Here is a 24,154-nt window from a genome sequence, read left to right on the forward strand (position 1 = left end):
CATATAGACCAGTGATTTTTCTCTTTTCATTGGGAAGAGGCCTTAGCCACTTGATTTTGGGAAAAATTATTGCTGAAATTGCTAATTTTGGAAGTAAAAAAAGCAGTTGTAAGTTCAGATTTTTGGGAAAACTGCATGATTTTAAAGAAAATTTCAATTGGGAAGAGTCTGTTATATAAGCAGGAAAATCACTGTAGACACCAGAGAAATAAAACATAAATAAACATTCAAGAAAACTAAACATACAACCACAGTTACAGATTATTTTATGCATATAAAGCATAAAAGTGACCTAAAGTATAAATTCCCACAAAACAAAACAAAAGTAACATGATTTAAAATTAGTTCTTAAACTAAGTCCGACTGTAATAAAATACTGAAATATCTTATTCGGCGGACAGGCAGGTCAACTTTCCATTGTGACGTTGATCATGGACATCCTTCTGCTTTACTGTATATCACACTAGTACCATACTGCTCTGCATGTAAAAGCAGTTTCAGTTCTTAGCGAAATGAAGCAACTGCAGTACTCGTAACATGCTGGACAGACTCTGCCCACGACGATTACAGTGCGCTTTGAACTGTGCTCTAAATGAATTCCAATGTGACCACTTACTATCGTCGGATCCGGGCAAAATGTTTGAGGCCTCTCCACCCTCAGGCTTTTGTGAGCTGACATATTACACACTAGTCATCTACACACCATATATTTTCATTTTACCTTTTAATATAATATCATTTATACTTCTAAACATACTGAATAATATCTATCGAATGCGCGAGGGAGGATAGATATTAAATCATTGGTACTCATCACCAGTTCCTTTGTGCTTCTGGCAAGCATCCATTGCACGTGGCTGAAACTTGCTACTATGACAGCATAGCATCATTCTACATACCACAAATTTACTATTTGCTCAGTTCTAAAATATCATCTTAATCATATATCATAGTTAACACTACAGACGATACTTATGTTTATAAAATGCCCATTATGGATGTACAATTAACGATTCCCTGTGTTGCACTTCAGTTAAATTAAAACACTTTTATTTTAAAAAAAAAAGGGGTCCATTTCCGTTGTCCCTCTAATAGCAGATCAGTACCGTCCCTGTCATCTTCATCGAAACGCTATAACTTTCTATTCACCAATATTATATTTTTTCTCACAAATCATATTGACGATGTTGCTATCTAGGCGTGAACATACTGTAATTTGTCATAAGAATGCCCTAGGAAATATTTAAATAATTTAAGGTCCTTTGTACCTCCTAAGCAGTCCTTTGTGCCTCTTTAGCAGTCCTTAGCAGTGTTTAGTTATAGTACAGTTGAGTCCACACTAAAGGTTACACAAAGTGCACTAGGAGTGCACTAGAGGTGCACTACTAGTGCACTTCATAAGTGCCATTTGTAGTGCACCAGACCTTTTATATGTATTAAGCAGTTACCTTTTATTTCAATGAATAGCAATTTGACTTTTACTAAAAGATAGATAAATATAGATATCTGTATAATAGTTTTTCATGATAAATTTGAAGTTGAGAATATTGGATTTTGTAAAATATGGCTTAAAATATTAGAACATTATTACATGGTTTTCGGTGGTTTATAGAAATATATCAGTGATATAAAACTGGTAATTTCACTGTTTCAAACAGTGAAATTACCACTTTGATAATTTCACTGTTTTGAATTTAAGCCCCTTACGTTGTTTCAGTGAAATACCAGCGTGCACAGTACTGGGAACCAACTTAATGACGTGACGTCGTAAATTACGTCACGTTGTATTATAATTTGGCGTGCTTTTCATTCAGTATTAGGTTTAAAGTCTTTTTAAAACGTTTCTTTGCATGTAATAAAAAGAAAATGTGTTTAGTTTAGTGTAAGATCGAAATATATTTCACCTTGTGAACACCAAAAGTTCATATTTCACTCGTGGCAGCGCCACTCGCGAAATATACCTTCGGTGCTCACTCAGTGAAATATATTCCGATCTTATCTGGTACATAATGAAATATGAAACACTGAAATGCTAATTATATATAAACAAAATTCAGTCAGTTCTTTTTTTTTTTTTTTTGGGGGGGGGGGGGGCAAATTATACCAATCATTTATTTTTTATCTTAACTTATGGTTGTGTTAGTTAAAGGTGATGATTTCAAACAAATGAAGGGTAACAAGACAACTCACCCCCCAGACGATTCACCCCTCAAAAAAGCAAGACAACTCACCCCTCAAGACAGTTCACCCCTCAAAATAGATAAGACAATTCACCCCTCATAAATGATAATCATGTTTATGGGTAAAAAAGATTTAAAAAGTCGGTATTTATTTATTTATTTATTATGTCATATTTACAAAACATAACAGCACATATACCATGATGTATACAACAAAAAATATAATTTTATTCAATCAAATCAAATAGCACATAATTTATATTGAGGGAAATGCCCATAATAATCTTGATATTTTTATGCAAACATGTACAACTGTTTAATTATCCTTATCACCTTATCATTGCTTGATTGTCACTTCAACAAAATATCATGGAGAAGAAGTACATTGTATCATTTCTTTTTGGGAATATTGTAAGATTTCAAAATGTCATTTTATGTCATTTAAGTATAATCAGGACATTTGGTAAATATTGCATGATTGTCTTTTAATGTCATTATCACATATAATGGGGATTAGTATCATTTGGGTTTGGGAATATTACATGTCTCTGCCAGGAATCTATCTAATCACTAGTTATCACTCAATCATATTGCATTAAGGGATTAAGGCCTTATGATTGATAATCATTAATTAATTCCTTTCAAAATGAAAGGGATTAAAGAGCAAATGATTATCACATGTTAATATCTTTGATATGTCATCTTATAATAGCATCACTAGCACTTAAACAAATTAAGACAAATTTATGGTGAATTTGTAATTTTTATAGTTTGTATGTAAATAATATGTAAAAATATAATCACATATACTCAACATCACTAATTCCGCGTCATCATTTATCTCATGGTAATGGCATATTTTCATGTGACCATTGTTATAATTGGTCAGAATTGACATATTTTATTCAAAAACCTTAACAACAAAGTTTTTGTGCAAAATAATTTAAATCTATAGATTTTTACGTAAAACTGAACAACATTTTACAAACTTCTGCAAAAAACAACAATAGTCCATTAAATTTGTGCATACGTCTGAAACAATCATCATTTTCTAAATGTTCTTGTTTGTTGAAAAAATAAATTTTGAGTTACAATGTAAAAATACTTTTAATATTTAAAATTATGCAAAATAACTTAAAGAAATTTTAACTGAAACATGAAAAAAATGAAATAAAACACCATTACCGCGAGGTAAATGATGACATACTGTTTTCAAAATGGCCGACACACGGTTTACATCTGACAAATTAAAACTAATTTTGATTGAATATATTGTTGTTACCTTGTGTCATATAGCAGAAAAATGACTAAATGATACAGTTTATGACAGTTTTTGTAGTGTAAGTTTATTGTTTGTGTTCTTTACTGTTTTAAAGTGTTAAGTACCGTGAACTAAGAGGGGCACAGTATAGTAACAAATATTATTTTTTAAGTAAAAAATTATTATAATTAATTTAAATATGACTAATCTATAAATATCAATTTAGTAAAGAAACACAACAAATTTGTTTATTGCATCTTCTAATTTTAAGATAAATTTCATCAAAATTAAAGTTAAGAAAATGGGGGGTGAATTGTCTGTGTCAAAAATCCAATAATGTGGGGTGAACTGTCTGATGGGTGAATTGTCTGGAAAAAATGGCTTAGGGTGAATCGTCTGGGGGGTGAGTTGTCTGTAAGCCAAATGAAGGACCCCCCCCCCCCCGGCCAAAAAAAAAAAGAAAGAAAAGCAACAAAAACATTGCATATTAGATCTACTGTATGACAATCTATTTATCTATCAATATGTACAAAAAATATATTGTTTTACATTAAACAGTTAAAAGCAGACATCGGTAACAGTAAATTTAACTGGAAATGGTAATCGGTTATACCATACTTACTTTCAGTTTCATTAAAAGCTCATATCACGACGAGTAAACATACATATATACACCGTTCGTAAAAAAGTATAAATAGAAATTTTACACACTGCACCGTTTTTGTGGTCGATACAAGTTTGCTCGATAGCTTGATTTCAGTATTAGAAAGATGGTTTGTTTTTGTTTGTCATGTTTTAATCTCATTTTATCTATTAGAATATTATGATAAATCGAGATTTTATGATTATTTTGTTATTTTTTTTCTTTTCAGGCAAAGTATTTCAGCCAGAATGATATCGATTGTAAGTATAAGAAACGTATTTTATCTTTGTTTTCACACCTGTCGCACCTGTAAACAGGTAAATGTAAACCTGTTAAACGGCCACACCCATTTTGGATGCCCGTTAGTCTTGCAGACGAAATATTGAGTATAGTGTAGGCTTATTCAGCATGAGTAGTATATTTCTCTACAAAATATGAGCACGTCAATGTCGATTTATTTTGACTACACAAATAAGCATAATAACTCATAGTTTTCCATAACTTTATATGTCGCTTTTATTTTGACGTTGCGACAGTAAAGTTATGGGTCAATCCTATTTGCAAAGGCTACCAGAATTTGGCAGTTGTGCGCCGTACATAAAACCTATTAAAATCACCCCTATTAATCAAATTTGGGTCAAATAAAAATACCATTTGATATTAAAACAAATCAATTTTGAAGCAATTCATGTTTTGTTTTATTTTATATAGGGCAGGCAACACATGTGATCACTGATTGCACTTGTGCTACATGAAAAGTTACGCTCTCATTAATCATGATATAGACCAAAGCCTCTGTTCTTTAGAACTGTTACTTCCATACGATTAAAAAAGACTATACTTAAGTTGAGAAAAACATATCAAGAGGATAAGAAAAGTATGAAAATTCATAAGTCTCATACTTTAGACAAAATTTGCTACTGATTCTATGATAATTCTAGCCTGATACAAATAGTATAAGAGCAGTTCCTTGACAATTTCTTACATAATTTGGTATCTGTAGAAGTAGTAGAGCTGTCATTGCTTCGGTGCATAGCATTTTGATGATTAGTCCAACTTATTGTACTCGGCAACAAGATATTGTGCTATTTTGTGACTTGGCAATATCTTGCCTCTATGTACATCATGATAAGTACCCTTTTTTGGTGAAATGTGCGTGGGGAATTCGAGCGCCAGTTTTGAACCGTCTAAAATCGTATTAGAATTCATATTTGAATAAATTGTAACTATACATTTAAAGATTATTCATTCCTACATTAATTCCATGTTTAATTTGTGAAAATATTCTTAACATAACGATTTTGATAGAAAAGTAAACATGTGTACGATCAAAATAAAGACATATCAGCTAATGTCATGTGACAAATACACTGTTGATAAATACACTGCGTTACTGAGAAATGATGAACACTCTTCGTAAAATATTAAGTTTTATGTTATATTTAAGACATTATTTATGCAAAAATTAATAAATATGAAATGATGAAAATATTATTCTATGGGAGCAGATGCACAACTTATTCCTTATTGTCTAATGTCAGAGCATCTTAGAAATATCAGAGTAAGTGAGATTCTGACCCAGAACGAAAATATCTCAGAATCAAGCTTTGACAATATATTTTGACGATATACCGATATCTGATGAAAAAATATTGGTGATATAATGATGTAACGATAAATACTCCTAATTTCTTGTATTTGCCTGTTTAAATGATTTTAGTAAAATAAATGTTCTGTTCATGCAAATATGCTGTGTCCTATTTCTAAATAACCTTTGCATGATTTTTTTTCTGACCATATTTTGTCATCACTGCTATGAAATGTGTCCATTATGTAACAGCAGATTAGCATTAGACATGTCCACCTGCTTTTCTATATGTTTTAAGTGAATTTTCATAATTTATAGACCTTCAAATAATTTATCAAAATAAAAGTTTTTGCAAATGTTTATTGATTATTGATCGACAGAAGAATGTCAACAATACATTGATATTGTCTCTATCAAGTTAAGCTCTAAGAAATAGTAATTTAGTAAATGATAGGTTAAATTGGCTAGCATAAAACATTTTATATGTACAGTTGACAAAATTTTCTGTATTAAGATAAGTTATCAAAATTTTTAGAAAGTATGCAGTGTATGCTTCTTAAATGTATTTTTAATGGAGTTAATGTTTCTGTTTCAGTGTTTAAGGAGTGTTTTTTCTTTATCGCTAAGCGAGGGTACACCACAAACGAGGACGAGATGGGAGTTATAATGAGATCTCTATCTTACAGCCCTACAGAAGAAGAAATTCACAACTACTACCAGAAATATGTCAAAGGTATTTATAAATGTCATTGAAGACTGCCGATATTATTTGTTATTAAGATTATTTTTGGAAAGGTTATATGACCCTATATAAATGGTTGTTTTGAAATATAACCAAGTGTTATATTGCAGACAACTATTTATCACACACCCGTGCCGATTTTGCGACTCCGTAAATATGGAATTGCACAGCCGTGCATATATTTTGACGTGACGTCATTAGCGTGATACAAACATACTGTAAAGAGTGCTAAATGTTAGTGTTATACTATAGGCGCGTCAATGAAATATGACTCTTATTTCACTTTAAACGGTCTTTATTTTGGGTATGTGATAAATAGAATATTAAATTCATGTAAGTTCCATACTGAATTAATTGCACTCGTTGAGTAAAATAATATTATGCTCGCCAGAGGCTCGCATAATGTAATTTTATTCAAATCGTGCAATAAATTCAGTATGGAACTTACACTCATTCAATATCCTCTATTTATATATGGCCATATAACCTATTAAAAAATATTTATAACAAATTTATAATTAATACAACAAGCATCTTTTGTTTAGAGAAAGAAAGTGACATTTCTACATAAATTGAAAGCAGTTTTGTATAAAAATCTACATACTTTTATAAGCATCATGATTTTCCAATGAAAAGCAACATAACAAGCATGCAGTATCTTGAAATTATGTCCTTGACTATTGATAGACAGTGGGGCTATCCTTGATAGAAGGTTTTTGGTGTAACACTTCATTCACATTAATCGTACTGTTACAGTTTAATAGTAAAATTTGTTTATATAATTTTGTCTTTTTTTGACAAAAGGGATGGACATCTGCTCATAGTATGAAAGTACACTAGAAAGTACCTGGCTTCTAGTTTTCATTATTGTGACCATATATCTATTATGCCTTACTTGAGCACAATGTCTAATTATTCCAAATTAATTGAGGTTTTGATAAGTTCAGACTATGATAACATAGGATTTGAGGATAAAATTCAGGATTTAACTCACTACAGTGATTGAGCAGTACCTCTAGATGCTTGCAAAAATCATCATCATCATTTTTTCCCTGATTCATACATTTTTTTTATAAATTTTTTTATACATGTATATAAATTGATGTGAAGAGATGAATTAGACGTCTTATGAGCATTTCAGCATGTGAAAAGGGAAGATTTTAGCATTTAATCATTCAAGCGCTTTGTCGGCTATATACCAGTATTTAGTGTGATGCTTCAACACTATTTATAGTCTCACTCTCTTTTTCATGTATATTTTCAGATGGGAAGGTAGATTTTGCTTCATTTTTGGAAGTTATGCATGAGCACAACACAAAGGAGAATGCAATGAGGGAAATTACAAATGCTTTTAGAGGTAAAATTTAAAAAGTTTCCTTAATTGTGACATTTATCTTATGAAAGGGACTTGACTAAGGGTTTTTAACACAACGGAACTAGAAATATGTTTTAACCAGATTTGATGTAGGTCTTGTGCAGTAACTTGTGCACAAAATTTTCATTCCCTCATCAAGTTTTTCCAGAATTATCATGTTTTAGTCTGCAAAATGACCTAAAAATGGAAAGATTTTCACTCGAATCAGGCTATGAATTGAACACAAAATTGAAAGTGAATTTATTTCTTAGTATATTTACTGATTATACTGTGTAAATTTTTCCATTTTAAGTGGTTTACTTGATCTATGTTAAAATTTCAAATTTGTGTATTCAGGCTTTTTTTAGCTCAGTGGAGTTCCTTTAAAGCCACACTCCCATACATAACAGGTCTATGAACATCAACATATTTGTTAACAGTTTTTAAATACAAATCAAAGTAAAATTTGCAGTAACCAGTAACAGTTGTTATGCCTCAATTGAGATAGATATGAACACTGCTGTTTATCACAAACTGGTTTAACAAGATATATTCTTCTTTTATGTCACTTTTTGTAGACATAAACTTCTATGATATAGTGTATAGCAATCGATTGCAGGGTAAAAGAAAACTTACTTAGGGCACAACTGTTCTACCAGCTACCAACTGTTCTACTTGCAACCAGTTAACTGTTGTGTAAACTGTGTTTGGATTCTAAATTAAGTCAATGTTAAAAAAAATGAAAGAGCAGGATCAAAGTGCAAATACATGTACTTTACTAAGAATGTTATTTGTCAGGCAAGATTTGTTTTATTGACATTTTTTTTCAAAAACTCTGAAACCATTATGTGTGCAATAGTACCTCTAAGGGGGGCTTCTGATTTCTCAAAAAAGAGAAGTTGATTTCTTAATGTTGTACATATTTCTTTTTAAAGGAAATAGATTGCTTTCTTTATGTATGGAATTTTTCTGTAAAAGATCAGTAAATTACTTTCTTTATGTGTTACAGTTTTGTATTTTTCCTGTAAAGGGAAGCTAATCAGACTTTCAGGAATTGTTAATCTTTCTTTGTTCAAACTCGAGATGAATAAATAAAGAAAAAAATGTTGAACAAGATAATCTTTATGTCTGTGAATATTTTCTGCCATATCTCAATTTTATTGAAAATGTTAACTTTTAACTTTCAGCACATGACACTGAAAATCACTGATTGTTACTATTTTTAGCTCACCTGTCACAAAGTGACAGGGTGAGCTTTTGTGATCGCTCTTCGTCCGGCGTCCGTCCGTCCGTAAACTTTTACTTTAAATGACATCTCCTCATAAACCACTAAGCCAATTTTATCCAAACTTCACAGGAATGTTCCTTTGGTGGTCACCTTTAAAAATTGTTCAAAGAATTTAATTCCATGCAGAACTCTGGTTGCCATGGCAACCAAAAGAAAAAACTTCAAATATCTTCTTTTAAAAAACCCAAAGAGCTAGAGCTTAGATATTTGGCATGAAACATCTTCTAGTGAGTGTCTACCAAGTTTGTTCAAATTAAAGGCCTGGGGTCAAAATTGGCCCTGCCCCAGGGGGTCATTGAATTTCCCTATATGCATATAGTAAAAACTTAAAAAAACTTTTTTTAAAGAACCCATAGAGCTAGAGCTAAGATATTTAGCATGAAACATCTTCTAATGGGTGTCTACCAAGTTTGTTCAAATAAAAGCCCTGGGGTCAAAATTGGCCCTGCCCCAGGGGGTCATTGATTTTCCCTAAATGCATATACTTAGTAAAAACTTAAAAAAAAATCTTTTAAAGAACCCAAAGAGCTAGAGCTAAGATATTTAGCACGAAACATGTTCTAATGGGTGTCTACAAAGTTTGTTCAAATAAAAGCCCTGGGGTCAAAATTGGCCCCCCCCCGGGGGTCATTGATTTTCCTTATATGTGTATGGCAAAAACTTAAAAATCTTCTTTGAAAAAACCCATATAGCTAGAGTTAAGATATTAAGTATGAAACATCTTCTAGTGAGTGTCTACAAAGTTGTTCAAATAAAAGCCCTGGGGTCAAAATTGGCCCCGCCCCAGGGGGTCATTGATTTTCCCTATATGCATATTGTAAAAACTTAAAAAATCTTCTTTTAAAGAACCCAAAGAGCTAGAGCTAAGATATTTAGCATGAAACACGTTCTAATGGGTGTCTACAAAGTTTGTTCAAATAAAAGCCCTGGGGTCAAAATTGGCCCCGCCCCGGGGGTCATTGATTTTCCTTATATGTGTATAGCAAAAACTTAAAAAATCTTCTTTGAAAAAACCCAAATAGCTAGAGTTTAGATATTAAGCATGAAACATCTTCTAGTGAGTGTCTACCAAGTTTGTTCAAATAAAAGCCCTGGGGTCAAAATTGGCCCCGCCCCAGGGGGTCATTGATTTTTCCTATATGCATATAGTAAAAACTTAAAAAATCTTCTTTTAATGAACCCAAAGAGCTAGAGCTAAGATATTTAGCATGAAACATGTTCTAATGGGTGTCTACAAAGTTTGTTCAAATAAAAGCCCTGGGGATAATCGGCCGCGCCCCAGGGGGTCATTGATTTTCCTTATATGTGTATGGCAAAAACTTAAAACTCTTCTTTGATTAAACCCAAATAGCTAGAGTTCAGATATTAAGAATGAAACATCTTCTAGTAAGTGTCTACAAAGTTTGTTCAAATAAAAGCCCTGGGGTTAAAACTGGCCCCGCCCCAGAGGTGTCATTGTTTTTAACTATATGTGTATAGTAAAAACTTAAAAAATCTTCTTTTAAAAAACCCAATGAGCTAGAGGTTAGATTTTAAGCAGGAAACACCTTTTTGTTGGTGTCTACCAAGTTTGTCCAAATAAAAGCCCTTGGGTTTAAATTGGCCCTGCCAAAGGGGGAGGGGGGCTGAGGGGCGGAGGTCATTGTTTTTCATTATATGTGTGTAGTAAAAACTTAACATCATGAAACATCTTCTAATGGGTGTCTTCCAAGTTTGCTCAAATAAAAGCTCTGGGGTTTAAACTGGCCCCGCTCTGGGGGCCTATATACAGGTGAGCGACCTCAGGGCCATCATGGCCCTCTTGTTAACTTTCAGCACATGACACAGAGGGCAAAGGTTATGTACAGGTTAATGAAGTGAAGAATATTTTGTTAAATCTTGGAGAGAGGGTGTCACGCAGAGAATGTAAGAAATTTATTGTTACTTAAAGCTTCATACATTAAGACAAATGTAAGATCAGTAAACAGATAAAAAAAGATGATAGACTAGGGGAAAAGTTTAAAAAATATATATTTATGTTCACAGTCTTTACTAGGTAAGTATTATAAACCTTTTAGGCTAAAATTTAGCTGTTCCCACACTGCTGGGTCACTGTTTGGGTTCCAGTTTGGCACCAGCATAGTGCTTAGTGTTAAATGAAGATTTCACCATCTGACAGTGTGAACAAAGATCAACCTATACAAGAGTTTTTATCATATGTTCAAACTGACCTGACTCAATATTGCTGACTAATTATTTCTCATGTTGAACTCAATCAAAGTAACAGCAGTGTCTGCATGGTGTAAAACCCCTTAAAACTTTTATTGAGAGGTACACGCTTAAATTAAACAACTATTAGGGCAATCAAAGGGGAGCAGTGGCCGAGTGGTTAAGGTGTCTGCCGCTTAACCCAGGAATCATGGGTTTGAGCCCTTCTAGGGTCACAATCAATGATTCCTCATATGACACCAGTACTGGTTGGTTCTAGGAAGTGGACTCGAAAGTGATTAAGTTGCAAGAACTTGTTTCACAATGGAGCTAAAACTAAAAAAAACTAGTATGGCAATTGTTGTATAGAATATTTTATCTGACTTTTGTTATATTTTCAGTGGAAGCATTGTTTAGAGATGGCGGTGTTACTGGTGGTCAGATAAGATATAGTGAATTTATAGATAATATAGCCCAGCCAGTACCAGATTATTGATATGTTACACGGTGTTATCATTCCAAATATTCATCATAATTGAGCTGCGTCACGCCAAAACCAACATAGTGCGTTTGCAGTCAGCATGGATCCAGACCAGCCTGCGCATCTGAGCAGTCAGATCAGGATCCATGCTGTTCGCTATCAGTTTCTCTACTTGTAATAGGGTTGGTAAGCGAACAGCATGGATCCTGATCAGACTGCGCGGATGCGCAGGCTGGTCTGGATCCATGCTGGTCGCAAACCCATTATGTTTGTTTTGTCATGGCACGGCTCAATTATAATATATTCACCTAGATGTGAAACTATACTTTATCATATGTTTTCTATTTATAGCATATATGCAGTGACAATAGTTTATTGGTTAAAGCAGCATGCCTCCAGATTTATGCTTATTTTCATGATTTTTTAAAAAATGTATAAGAAAGTAAAATATTGTCAAGTGATCATAGAAAGTAATTTTAACATTGAAAATGGCTCTACGAAAATTACCAAAAATAGGTCAGAACATGCAAAAATAGCCCTTACTGCATTAGTCACAATTATAATACTAAAAAGTATGTAAATTGTATATAATATATAGATTATTAATTGAATTTTCCTTAAAATCTTAGTACAATTTTCTTGTTTTCTTGAAATATTTCGGCTCATCTGGAGGCATGCAGCTTTAAAATGTTATGAAACATTGTACAGAATATTTTTTACTTGTTTGTAAACAGAGCAAATTTTGATGAAAACTGAATAAAACAAAATCTGTATGGGAAATTAAGCTGTGATAAAAATATAAATATTGGTGTTTTATAAGAAATTATATTGTTCAATATTATACATGTATGTATAAACCATTTTGAAATGAAAATCAGTTGTTTAGTTACATTAGACTACATGTATTTTGCATTGTAGAATACTTGAAAATGTCTATTCTCCCAGTTGTGTTAATTTTATAAATAACATTTGTAACAGAATCCAAATTTTCGCTTTGATTTTATAATGCAACTTGCCACTTATATGCAAATTAGTTTGAGAATTCTTTGAATATTTTGTAAAATAACTACTGCAATCATAATTTTATTCACAACACACATTTTTGTTTTCTGTGTATACAGATGAAGCATGTCATTCTGAAGGCAAACTTTTTGTACCATGACTTGTAGAACTGAATTTATTTGGCCAGCTTTTACTATGTCTTTTCTTCTTTCTTTGTATAATGATAAATACCCATATTGTTGTTAATGTGTCAGAACAAAAAAAGGTTAAAGGTCATAACACACTTAAAAATTGTGAATTTATATTATGTAATTGCTAATAAGTTATTATTTAATTAAGTTATTATTAAATACAGTTAAAAGATCATTTTTTAGGGTTTTATATCATAAATATGATGCTCAAATGAAGATTTATCAATATTGTAAGTTCAAAAAAAAATTTTGTAAAGAAATTACCAAATTTACATTTCATATAAATAAAGGGACGTAATTAGAATTTTATTTTCGATAAAGTCTAAGCCAATATTTTAAATATATATTTTAATGATTCTTTATAGTGTTTATAAACATTTGCAGTACATATTTAACATATTCTTTGATGTTTGAAAATTGTTTTAGAAGAATAGATATATACATAGATAAAATTTCACTTCAGTGTTCTTACATCCTTAATTACAACATACATGATCTTAAATTTATTCTTGAAGGTTTATAATCAAAGGGACATGTTTCTTGTTCGGTTATTTCAGCATTTAGCTCACATCTATTTTACAAGAATAGATCGCATTTGGTGTTTCTGAGCTTCGTGAGATCAGGTCCTAGTAAAATTCACTCGAGTCAAATAAAAATTTTAAGTCAAGATACCTTCTTTTAACAATATTTTTATCATACGGCTTGGATTTGTTATAAGGTTTGGATTAAGTGAGTAGCTTATACATAAATTATATAATTGCGATGTTAATTTCTTGAAGGAACTCTGCATAGTTTCAATTTTGAGGCTATCTAGTTGTACTAGAATCCTAATATTATTTTTTGCATGTAAGTGCAGGCACACCTGCTCTATACGGTTGCCCATCGTTGTTTACATTTACTCTTAAATCTGCAAAAACTTTAACCAGAAAACGCAACATTCCAGTTTGTGTTATTGGGGAATATTGAAAGACATTTTTAAATGACTTCTTTTGTAGTTATTTTTGTTGTTTGAATATTATGTATATCATACTTTTGATAAAAGAATATTATGTCTGACTCGGTTTAGTTCTTTTTCTTTCTTTGCGCCAATACCTGTAAGATAAAATCTCTATAAACATTCTGGTAAAATCTCAACAAAACGGTAACCATGCAGATAAAATCTACAAAACCACGTAGATAAAATCTTTACAAAACCATGTAGATAAAATCTCTAGAAAACCCATTTTTGAATGGATACAAATATTATATACATACTGGTATGAAGGTGAAATTACATAGGAGTACATTGTACGTATATTGTACTAGTTGAACAAAATGTTATATATTTGAAAGTTAGATATGCATATAGAAATTGTCACAGCTTTTTGTATAGTTTCAAATGCCATACAAAATTCGCTATTCAATCGATTAATCTTCATAAGAATGGTGAGGAAATAATGAAAAAAAGCCGCCTCTGGTAAAGCATGAACCAAATATGGACTATAATTAATTCAACATTTCGCTGAATACACCTATAAAACGATCCAAATTTAGGTTAGATGTACTCAATTATACCATCGAATTTAGAAACCGATTAAAAGTTTTAGAAGGTAAATATTTGCAACACATTATAATTTTAATATTTCAAATCACATGCGTCGTCAAGCCCTGGTTTAATCAAGGTTTCAGTGACAGTTGACAAACAGTAGGCTAATGGAAATATAACAAAACCATGTCATTTATTATTGAAATGTCAAACAAGAATTATTACCTTTTTAGCTCACCTGTCACAAAGTGTCAGGGTGAGCTTTTGTGATCGCTTTTCGTCCGGCGTCCGTCCGTCCGGCGTCCGTAAACTTTTACTTTAAATGACATCTCCTTATAAACCACTAAGCCAATTTCTTCCAAACTTCACAGGAATGTTCCTTTGGTGGTCACCTTTGAAAATTGTTCAAAGAATTTAATTCCATGCAGAACTCTGGTTGCCATGGCAACCAAAAGAAAAAACTTTAAATATCTTCTTCTAAAAAACCCAAAGAGCAAGAGCTTAGATATTTGGCATGAAACATCTTTTAGTGAGTGTCTACCAAGTTTGTTCAAATAAAAGACCTGGGGTCAAAATTGGCCCGCCCCGGGGGTCATTCCTTTTCCTTATATATGTATAACAAAATCTTAAAAAAATCTTCTTTGAAAAAACTCAAATAGCTCGAGTTAAGATATCAAGCACGAAGTATCTTCTAGTGAGTGTCTACAAAGTTTGTTCAAATAAAAGCCCTGGGGTCAAAATTGGCCCCGGCCCGGGGGACATTTATTTTTCCTTATATGTGTATAGCAAAAACTTTAAAATCTTCTTTGAAAAAACCCGAATAGCTACAGTTTAGATATTAAGCATGAAACATTTTCTAGTAAGTGTCTACAAAGATTGTTCAAATAAAAGCCCTGGGGTCAAAACTGGCCCTGCCCCAGGTGTGTCATTGTTTTTAACTATATGTGTTAAGAAAAAACTTGAAAAAAATCTTCTTTTAAAAACACTGTTGTACAGCGTCCACCGGATATAGCCCCTAAAACACCTAAAACGAAAGTAGAAAGCTGCATACCGAGTACACCTAAGGTAATGTTTTAACTTATTTCTTCATCATAACTTCATCGATTTTTCCAAACTTAACAACTTTGTGGAGCTTATTGTTTATAGTTTTAAAGCAATATTTGCTTTTGTTTGCAAATTGAATACTTTTTGTTAACTTGGCGATAAAATGTAGCGAACAATGACATTTGCGAACGATGTTGATATTAACCACTAAATTAAGCCCAAAAAGCATTTGATGTATCAAAATTCGCTGTTTAACACAAACTGTAGTCATCCCTCTACTTATATTTGAGTTTCCACACTTCAATTCAAGCTGCTTTTAACAAAATTTGCAAAAAAACAGCTTTGCCTTGTGTACAGAGTCTAGCAAAGAAAGCAATTTCAAGTGAACGGGGTGTAGTAGTTTAATGAACAGGGTTTAGTAGATGTGTATGGTGTCTAGCAGTCACATATTTTTTTAAGTATAGTCTTTTATATTTATTTTTAATTGGAAATAATCTCATTTCATACTAAACATGGATAAATTAGAGGACGATACAGAGTTATTTGGTAAATAATTTTACTTTTTAGTGTTTTTGAGCCTTAATTACAGTATAACTACATTTAATTCTTATTGTCACATCATCACAACCATAAGTTGAATCGTGTCTGTCGGTATTTATAAGGCATGTTGAAGAGTCTTCTGACCAACTCGCTGAATGAAAATGGTCCGAATGGGGATTTATATATATAATCTAATAAACCAATATAAAAAGTTTAGATCAAGTTTAGTTCACAATGCATAACTCGAACATGGTTTGATATTGTTTAAGACAAATTATAGAATTTGCTGTAAACCCATATGGATTGAAATTGTGGTCTTTTGAGTTTTACATTTTTCCTATTAACTTATAGTCAAGCATAAAACGTGGTCTAGCAGGACGAAAACAGTTTACTGCAATTAATATACATGTTGCGTAACATGTTTATAATTTAATTAAACACTTTTATCCTTTATAAAATTAAAATCTTTCCTTGCTCCCGACATTGATCGTTTTCTTCATCAGCGTGTGTGTATATGCTCTGGTACTGAATTTATTTTGCAGAAAATGACATTGGTTTACCTACTACACCCCGTAAACTCGCTAACACTTTTCCATCTACACCCCGTACACATCCGTGCTAGACTCTGTACACAAGGCAATTAAGGCCGTTTTTCGAAAACTTTGTTAAAAGCAGCTCGAGGTGAAGGGTGAAAACTCAAATATAAGTAGAGGGATGACTACAGTTTGTATCAAGGCGGAATTTCATACAACAAATGCGTTTTGGGCTTGATTTAGTGGTTAATATCAACATCGTTCGCAAATGACAACAAATACGCTACAATTTATCACCAATTTAATAAAAAGCATTCAATTTGCAGACAAAAGCAAACACTGCTCTCAAACTAGAAACATGTAGCTTCACAATGTTGTTTTGTTTGGAAAAATCGATGAAGTTATGATGAAGAAATAAGTTAAAACATTACCTTGGGTGTACTCGGTGTGAAGCTTTCTACTTTCGTTTTCGGTGTTATTAGGGGCTATATCCGGTGGACGCTGTACAACAGTGAAAAAACCCAACGAGCTAGACCTTGTTTTCGCATGAAACATCTTCTAATGGATGTCTACCAAGTTTGTTCAAATAAAAGCCCTGGGGTTTAAACTGGCCCCGCTCCGGGGGCCTATATACAGGTGAGCGACTTCAGGGCCATCATGGCCCTCTTGTTTATTTAGCAATTGTTATATATCTAAAATTTAACAGCAAATAGTAACAAATATATAGATGGAATATTTTCTTCGTGTACATTATAACCATGATTCACAAAAAATGGATATTGGCAACTATAAGTCACGAGAAGACTAGTGTGTTGATATTATGAGGTTTATTGTAAAACTCCTGTGTAAAAATATGTAAACAGCATGCTAGGATGTCAAGAGTGAATACTTTGTTGGGTATAATTTTTTTTTGATTTTTAGCTCGACTATTCGCAGAATAATCGAGCTAATGTAGTCACCCATTTGTCGGCGTCGGCGTCCCTGTGGTTAAGTTTTTTGTATTTAAGCTGGTATTTCTATAACTACTGAAGGGAATGGATTGAAACTTCACACACTTGTTCTCTGTGATTATCTAAGATGATTGGCACAAGTCCCATAACTCTGATTTGCTTTTATACATAATGATGCCCCTTTTTCGACTTAGAAATTCCTGGTTAAGTTTTTGCATGTAAGCTGGTATCTCCATAACTACTGAAGAGAATGGATTGAAACTTCACACACTTGTTCTCTGTGATTATCTAAGATGATTGGCACAAGTCCAATAACTCTGATTTGCTTTTATACATAATGATGCCCCTTTTTCGACTTAGAAATTCCTGGTTAAGTTTTTGCATGTAAGCTGGTATCTCCATAACTACTGAAGAGAATGGATTGAAACTTCACACACTTGTTCTCTGTGATTATCTTAGATGATTGGCACAAGTCCCATAACTCTTATTTGCCTTTTTACATAATTATACCCCTTTTTCGACTTAAAAATTCCTGGTTAAGTTTTTGCGTGTAAGCTGATATCTCCATAACTACTGAAGGGAATGGATTGAAACTTCACACACTTGTTCTCTGTGATTATCTAAGAGGATTGGCACGAGTCCCATAACTCTTATTTGCTTTTTTTACATAATTATGCCCCTTTTTCGACTTGGAAATTCTTGGTTAAGTTTTAGCGTGTAAGCTGATATCTCCATAACTACTGAAGGGAATGGATTGAAACTTCACACACTTGTTCTCTGTGATTATCTAAGATGATTGGCAAAAGTCCCATAACTCTGATTTGCTTTTTACATAATTATGCCCCTTTTTCGACTTAGAAATTCTTGGTTAAGTTTTTGCATGTAAGCTGGTATCTCCATAACTACCGAAGGGAATGGATTGAAACTTCACACTCTTGTTGTCTGCGATTATCTAAGATGATTGGCAAAAGTCCCATAACTCTGATTTGCTTTTTTACATAATTATGCCCCTTTTTCGACTTAGAAATTAAGCTGGTATCTCCAAAACTACTGAAGAGAATGGATTGAAACTTCACACTCTTGTTGTCTGTGATTATCTAAGATGATTGGCACAAGTTCCATAACTCTGATTTGCTTTTTTGCATAATAATGCCCATTTTTCAACTTAGAAATTCTAGATAAATGTTTGCTTGTAAGCTGGTATCTCCATAACTACTGAAGGGAGTGTACCTTTTCGGACAATTTTATGTATTATACTCAATGAAACACCCTTGTGACAACTTTTTGAATAGTCGAGCGTTACTGTCCTCCGATAGTTCTTGTTATATGTCCATTTAGGTTAAATGTTGAAATTGATCTGGCATATAGTCGGTCGTAAGCTCAATTAACCCAGATAACAGCCCGCATAACTCAATGGGTTAGAGCGAGAACCTGTAATCTCGACATTGTGGGTTCAATTCCCGGACTGGCAAACTAAAATTACTAATCAGTCTTTCGGATGAGACTTGAAATCGAGTTCCCGTGTATGGGTGCTTAAACACATGGCACGTTAAAGAACCTTAAAAGCTTCTAGAATTGGGACATCTTTAATTCTGTATCTTGCACTATCTTTCGAAATTTAAAATGACTAATACTCTTCTGGAAGACTCGCCAACATGGTCAACGGTTGGCGTGTATAGATAAACTCAAAACACACACATTTAACCAAGATGGTCGCCAGCCGATAGTTGTATTGCATACAACAGTTTATGCACGGTCATTTAACCTCTCAAAATTCTTAATTACGAATTTATGATATAAGACATTTGATTTAAACATATTTATTCCCAAAGTATTTATAATGTACGTGCAAATACACGGCAAACAAAAACGATAACGAAAGACGAGTCTTGTTGAATTCTTCGTATGGTTTACGTACGTACGTACATACGTACATACATACATACATACATACATACATTAGAAACATACTTACTTAGAAAATATGTACTTAAGTATTCATCTTAGAAAAAGAAAAATCAAATTTAAAAATAAACTTAAGTAAAGTGAACAAATACTTCTATCAATTGAACAATCATACATGTTAGAATAAAATTAACACTTGTTCTAGAAGTAATTTTTTTTAAACTGATTACCTCAAATATTATTTTTAACAGTAAAGAAAAACAATTTATAAAAAGTACTAATGGAGAACGAACGGAAGATCATATAGTCGTTGATAATATAGACATGTCCTCAGCATCTGTTTTACATGTTAAAGTAAAATAGACATTATGCATGTCATAAAAATATTACTTTTGGTGTTAATTGAGAAAAAGACAACAATCTATAGGTAAGTACTATTGTAGCATTGACCACAGATATATGTTTAATATGTTGATGTCGGTTAAGGCCGTGACAAAAAAAAAACAAAAAAAAAAACAACAACAACAACGATTTATAGTTGATATTGCTTATCACTTTAGAAACGTATATACATGTATTCAAACTTTAAAATAAAACTGCATTATTACTGTATTGTATAAAGCAGCTCTGTGCGAATACGACTCGCTTGGTAAATATATTTCGCCAGGTTTCTGGTGATAACTTTATTTTTTAGCAGATACTAATTGTACGAATTTGTGCATATTTGGGCGCCTGTAAAAATATTGTTTAATGTATTTATGACGCAAGGTTTCATAGGCTTTGCAAATTATAGTGAAGTGGTATTCATCCTCAATTGTTTGAGAATCACAAAGCTGACAATACACAGAAAGTTGACACTTAAAATTGATGTCCGGTTTTCAGAGGATTTTTTATGCATGTTTAGCATTAGAAACCATAGAAAATCGTCCGGTTTACGGAATTCAGAGATTCCGGTATTCAGAAGATTTTTTTATTGAACATATAAGGAGAAAATACGGGACTTTTAAAATGGTTCGGTTTTCAGAGGGTAGGGTTTTCAGAGGTTTTACTGTGATATCATTACAAGCTTGTTTTAATTATCATGAATTTTAGAATTCAAAATGCTGAACTTTAAAGTTAACGATGACAGTGCCGCAGTTTTCAGTGGTGCTTTTTAAGTGTATATTCACATATAAATTTATAATGAATATGACACTGATTGTCATCCCAAAAGGGGCCACCGTAAGTTCGTAACCCAGCCAAACACAATCCTGGTCTCTAGGTTCATCGGTATACCATTTCTGAAAAAAAAAAATCAATAATCATTTGAAATATATTTTTTCCATTGGTGATAAATACATGTACTTCAATTAAAGGCTTATTCAACATCATCAAAAGAACGTTTTTACGTCTTACGTTGTCATCTGCATGATAGTTCACTAGAGTGTATTATTTTGTCTACCCTTTCCTGATTGCATGTAAGAATATTGCATTGTTTATTTTCTGGTATGGACAAATATAATACATTTGGTTAAGTCAAGTAAAGTATCTATTCTATTGGATCTGGTATATACCATTTCATGAGATAGGTAACTGATTTAAAGAAAAGCTAAATATGGTCGTAAGTACACCTGTTGTTTTAACATACACATTAACATCGTACAAATTACATATAGCAAAATCTTGTTTTAATTTCGATCTTCTGGAAAAAAAAAAAAACAACAATATTCAAATTACAACGTCAAATAATTTGATCGATGACACATTAATTATTACAGAAATAACCCTTTTTGTTTTAACAATTTCCATTTACTATCAATTACATCAATTATCGAATCCCGACAGGGACTTTGGATTTTTTCATGTGAGGAAGTTATCCAGCTAGCTTCCGAAACGTCGGTGGTTCTACTCAGGTGCCCGTTCGTGCCTGAAATAATGCACGGATTTGTACCCGAGTTCTTCCTCCACCAGTAAAGTTGACCTATAATGTGTTGGTGTGAAGAACATGTAAATTAAAGGGTTTTCTCTCTTTGTCATTATTATTGCACTCTGCACATCGTCTCATAATGGTAAATGGTAATCACTTGTGCCAAGTTATTTTTAAAAAAATCAGCGATTTAAAAGTCATGGAGCGGACACGAAAGTGTTACGGACGGACGTACTTACGAAATGGTACTTATGTGATCTTTGATCTTTTTGATCTTTTTAGCCATTTTTAGTCAAAAAAGGCACACAAGTAAAAACGGAATGAATACGATCAAAAAGTAAATTACTATTAGTATTATTCTCCAAGTCACACAAGTACCTCTGGGTTTGTACGGGAATTCGGAGGCCATGTCTATAATCCCCTCCCCGCTTTGCGGAAGGGGATTAAAATGAAAATTATATTTAAAACAAAATCCTTATATACATCTATACATACAGTGTAACCTCCGCTTATACTTCTACCATCTACCCATACACAATTCTTCACGTAATAACAGCGCATGCCTATCCAATGTCCTAAACCTAAACCAAACATCAGTTAAATAATGTTTTTTACCTGCTATAGACATATAAAAGCATGAAAGATCACCACGAAAGTGTAAAATGACTAAATATTTTGATGTTAAATATATATGTATATTGTACTATAGTTTAAACTGAATTGAACAAAGCTGTTTACAAGATGTAAAAATTACTTTCAATAAAGTGACACACTGAAAACTTTCTATTTATAGTAACCTAGCTGGAAATTATTTCTTTGAATATCTCATAAAAAATGAAAACTTCACTAGCTATTACTATAAACCGTTCTTCAATAAATATCTTACTTCCTGCGATAGATTCGATGAACTCTTGTTCCGCTTGATTGTCAATTATTAACAGATGTGCCGACATCCCCTCTCAATTTTTCTGTAAAAAATCGAGGTTGATCATGCAATGATAGCATTGTCATACGAATAGCATCATATTTCACCAACTGAGAAAAAAAACACCTCCATCAACTTGTAGCTAAATATTTTATGTTATCATAGTAAAATTATTACAGTTACCTTTTAAAAATGATTTTCACTTCGTCCTTCATTATTTCAAATATTTATTTCATTATTATTTTCCTTTTGTAAAAAAGCAGCACTAAATTTATATAAGAAAAGAAGAAGAAAAAGCACACACACATGCACACGCGCGCACACGCACGCACGCACCAACACGCACGCACACACGCACGCACACACACACACACACACGCACACACACACGCACACACACACACACACACACACACAATAAATATGTTTAAACTATGCATTTAACATTTAATTAAATTGTTTTAGGCGGTTAATCAAAAAGATAAATATAGGGAACCGACTCTTATATAGCTGGTTCATAATACTTGTACCATGGTTATCTCCCTGCATTGAAATTAATCTAAGAATTATACATTTAAAGTTATCACTATAAGGGAGTTAATATATTGAAAGCATTTATTTATACCATTTATTAAAATCATTGTTTTACAGGTTCATAGAATTGTCAGAGCCACTTCAATCTAGTGGGGTGGGGTGGGGAGAGGAGAATTTTCATACTTGTACCACAGGAGCTCGGGAACGGAACCGCAGATTGGCCGTAGGCCCAGGCGGACCGTGAGTCAGGGCGACCAGATTGTGGCTCATATTTCCTATCATGTAACGGCTTTTAAAAACTGTTTCTTCTATATCTAAATATCGTTTAGTATTAAGCGAGAGTAGGTCTCTGAGAATATAATATAAACTCAACAAGATATGCTACTTTAAAATTTGGCAACATCTGACGGTATAATAAAAATGACTTTTCTTTTTTGAATAAACCGTAAAAATTTCAAAGACCACCCATTCGGATAAGATGAAAAGATATAAAAATGTCGAACAAACAATATGTTAGTCGATACAGGATCGAAAATATGCGCCACAAAATGCGGTCCCTTTCCCGCGTTCCTATGGCAGTAGTAACGGTAGCGCGATTCATTGTACATAATTTTATTCATAGTCACATGACTTCATATTCATTCGTCGTTATAGAATTAGTGGTATTGTCATGTTTGTGTTGTTCAGTTTTGTTCGATTCTGTCAAGAATTACTGTCCAATCGTTATTTAGTATGTTTTGGTAAGTGAGAATATGATTGGATGACAGTGGTATCATGCTTTTTCAATGCAAGATTGATTTTGTTCTTACCAAGAGCATTCAGTTGAAACTTAATTTTGGGGTTAAACATGCGTTCTTTATAGAACTGCATGTCTGATAGAATTACTTACTGAATTAATTTATTTTTGTTCTTTATAGAACATTATTCATTTATTCTTTCTGTCCTACGCAGATTGCGCATGCGCGTGAAAATACTAATTCCGGCAATGTTTTACAGCAACGGACCGCGTCGTGAAAAGGTCTATATAACATGTAAAAGAATAACCTTACACTCAGAGGCTCTTATAACCTGACACATTTTTCTGTATCAATAAGTTATTTGTGATCGGATTTGTTCAAATTTGGTCCTTACTAAATTCAACATATGACACAAACAACTTAGAATTATATTTAAAATTCATAAATAACGAAAAAGAAAAAATAACATAACAAACAGACAACTGTAAAATGAAAAATCACAGAAAAGAATGACTGTTAAAATCGTAACAAAATGAAAAGTCTCTGAATCTCACTTAATCTGTATAATAATATGTTAACCATTTGTAATACTTCGTATGTCATCCCAATTGGCTTTAACAAAGTAAACACCTGTGCCC

The 24,154-nt window shown here is 32.6% G+C and overlaps 1 protein-coding gene across 1 annotated transcript; it reads left to right on the forward strand.

Annotated features, from left to right (window-relative positions):
- The first annotated feature begins 4,207 nt into the window (after positions 1–4,207).
- On the forward strand, positions 4,208–13,973 carry LOC132744038 (calmodulin-like protein 4). Its single transcript, XM_060732648.1, has 6 exons — positions 4,208–4,214; positions 4,314–4,344; positions 6,268–6,405; positions 7,679–7,771; positions 10,872–10,961; positions 11,645–13,973. The coding sequence occupies exons 1-6, from the start codon at positions 4,212–4,214 to the stop codon at positions 11,737–11,739; spliced, it is 450 nt and encodes a 149-aa protein (XP_060588631.1). The 5' UTR covers positions 4,208–4,211; the 3' UTR covers positions 11,740–13,973.
- Positions 13,974–24,154: the final 10,181 nt, after the last annotated feature.

The sequence above is a fragment of the Ruditapes philippinarum genome, unplaced genomic scaffold (assembly GCF_026571515.1).
Source record: "Ruditapes philippinarum isolate M1 unplaced genomic scaffold, ASM2657151v2 ctg1811_1_1_1_1, whole genome shotgun sequence".
Classification (NCBI taxonomy): domain Eukaryota; kingdom Metazoa; phylum Mollusca; class Bivalvia; order Venerida; family Veneridae; genus Ruditapes; species Ruditapes philippinarum.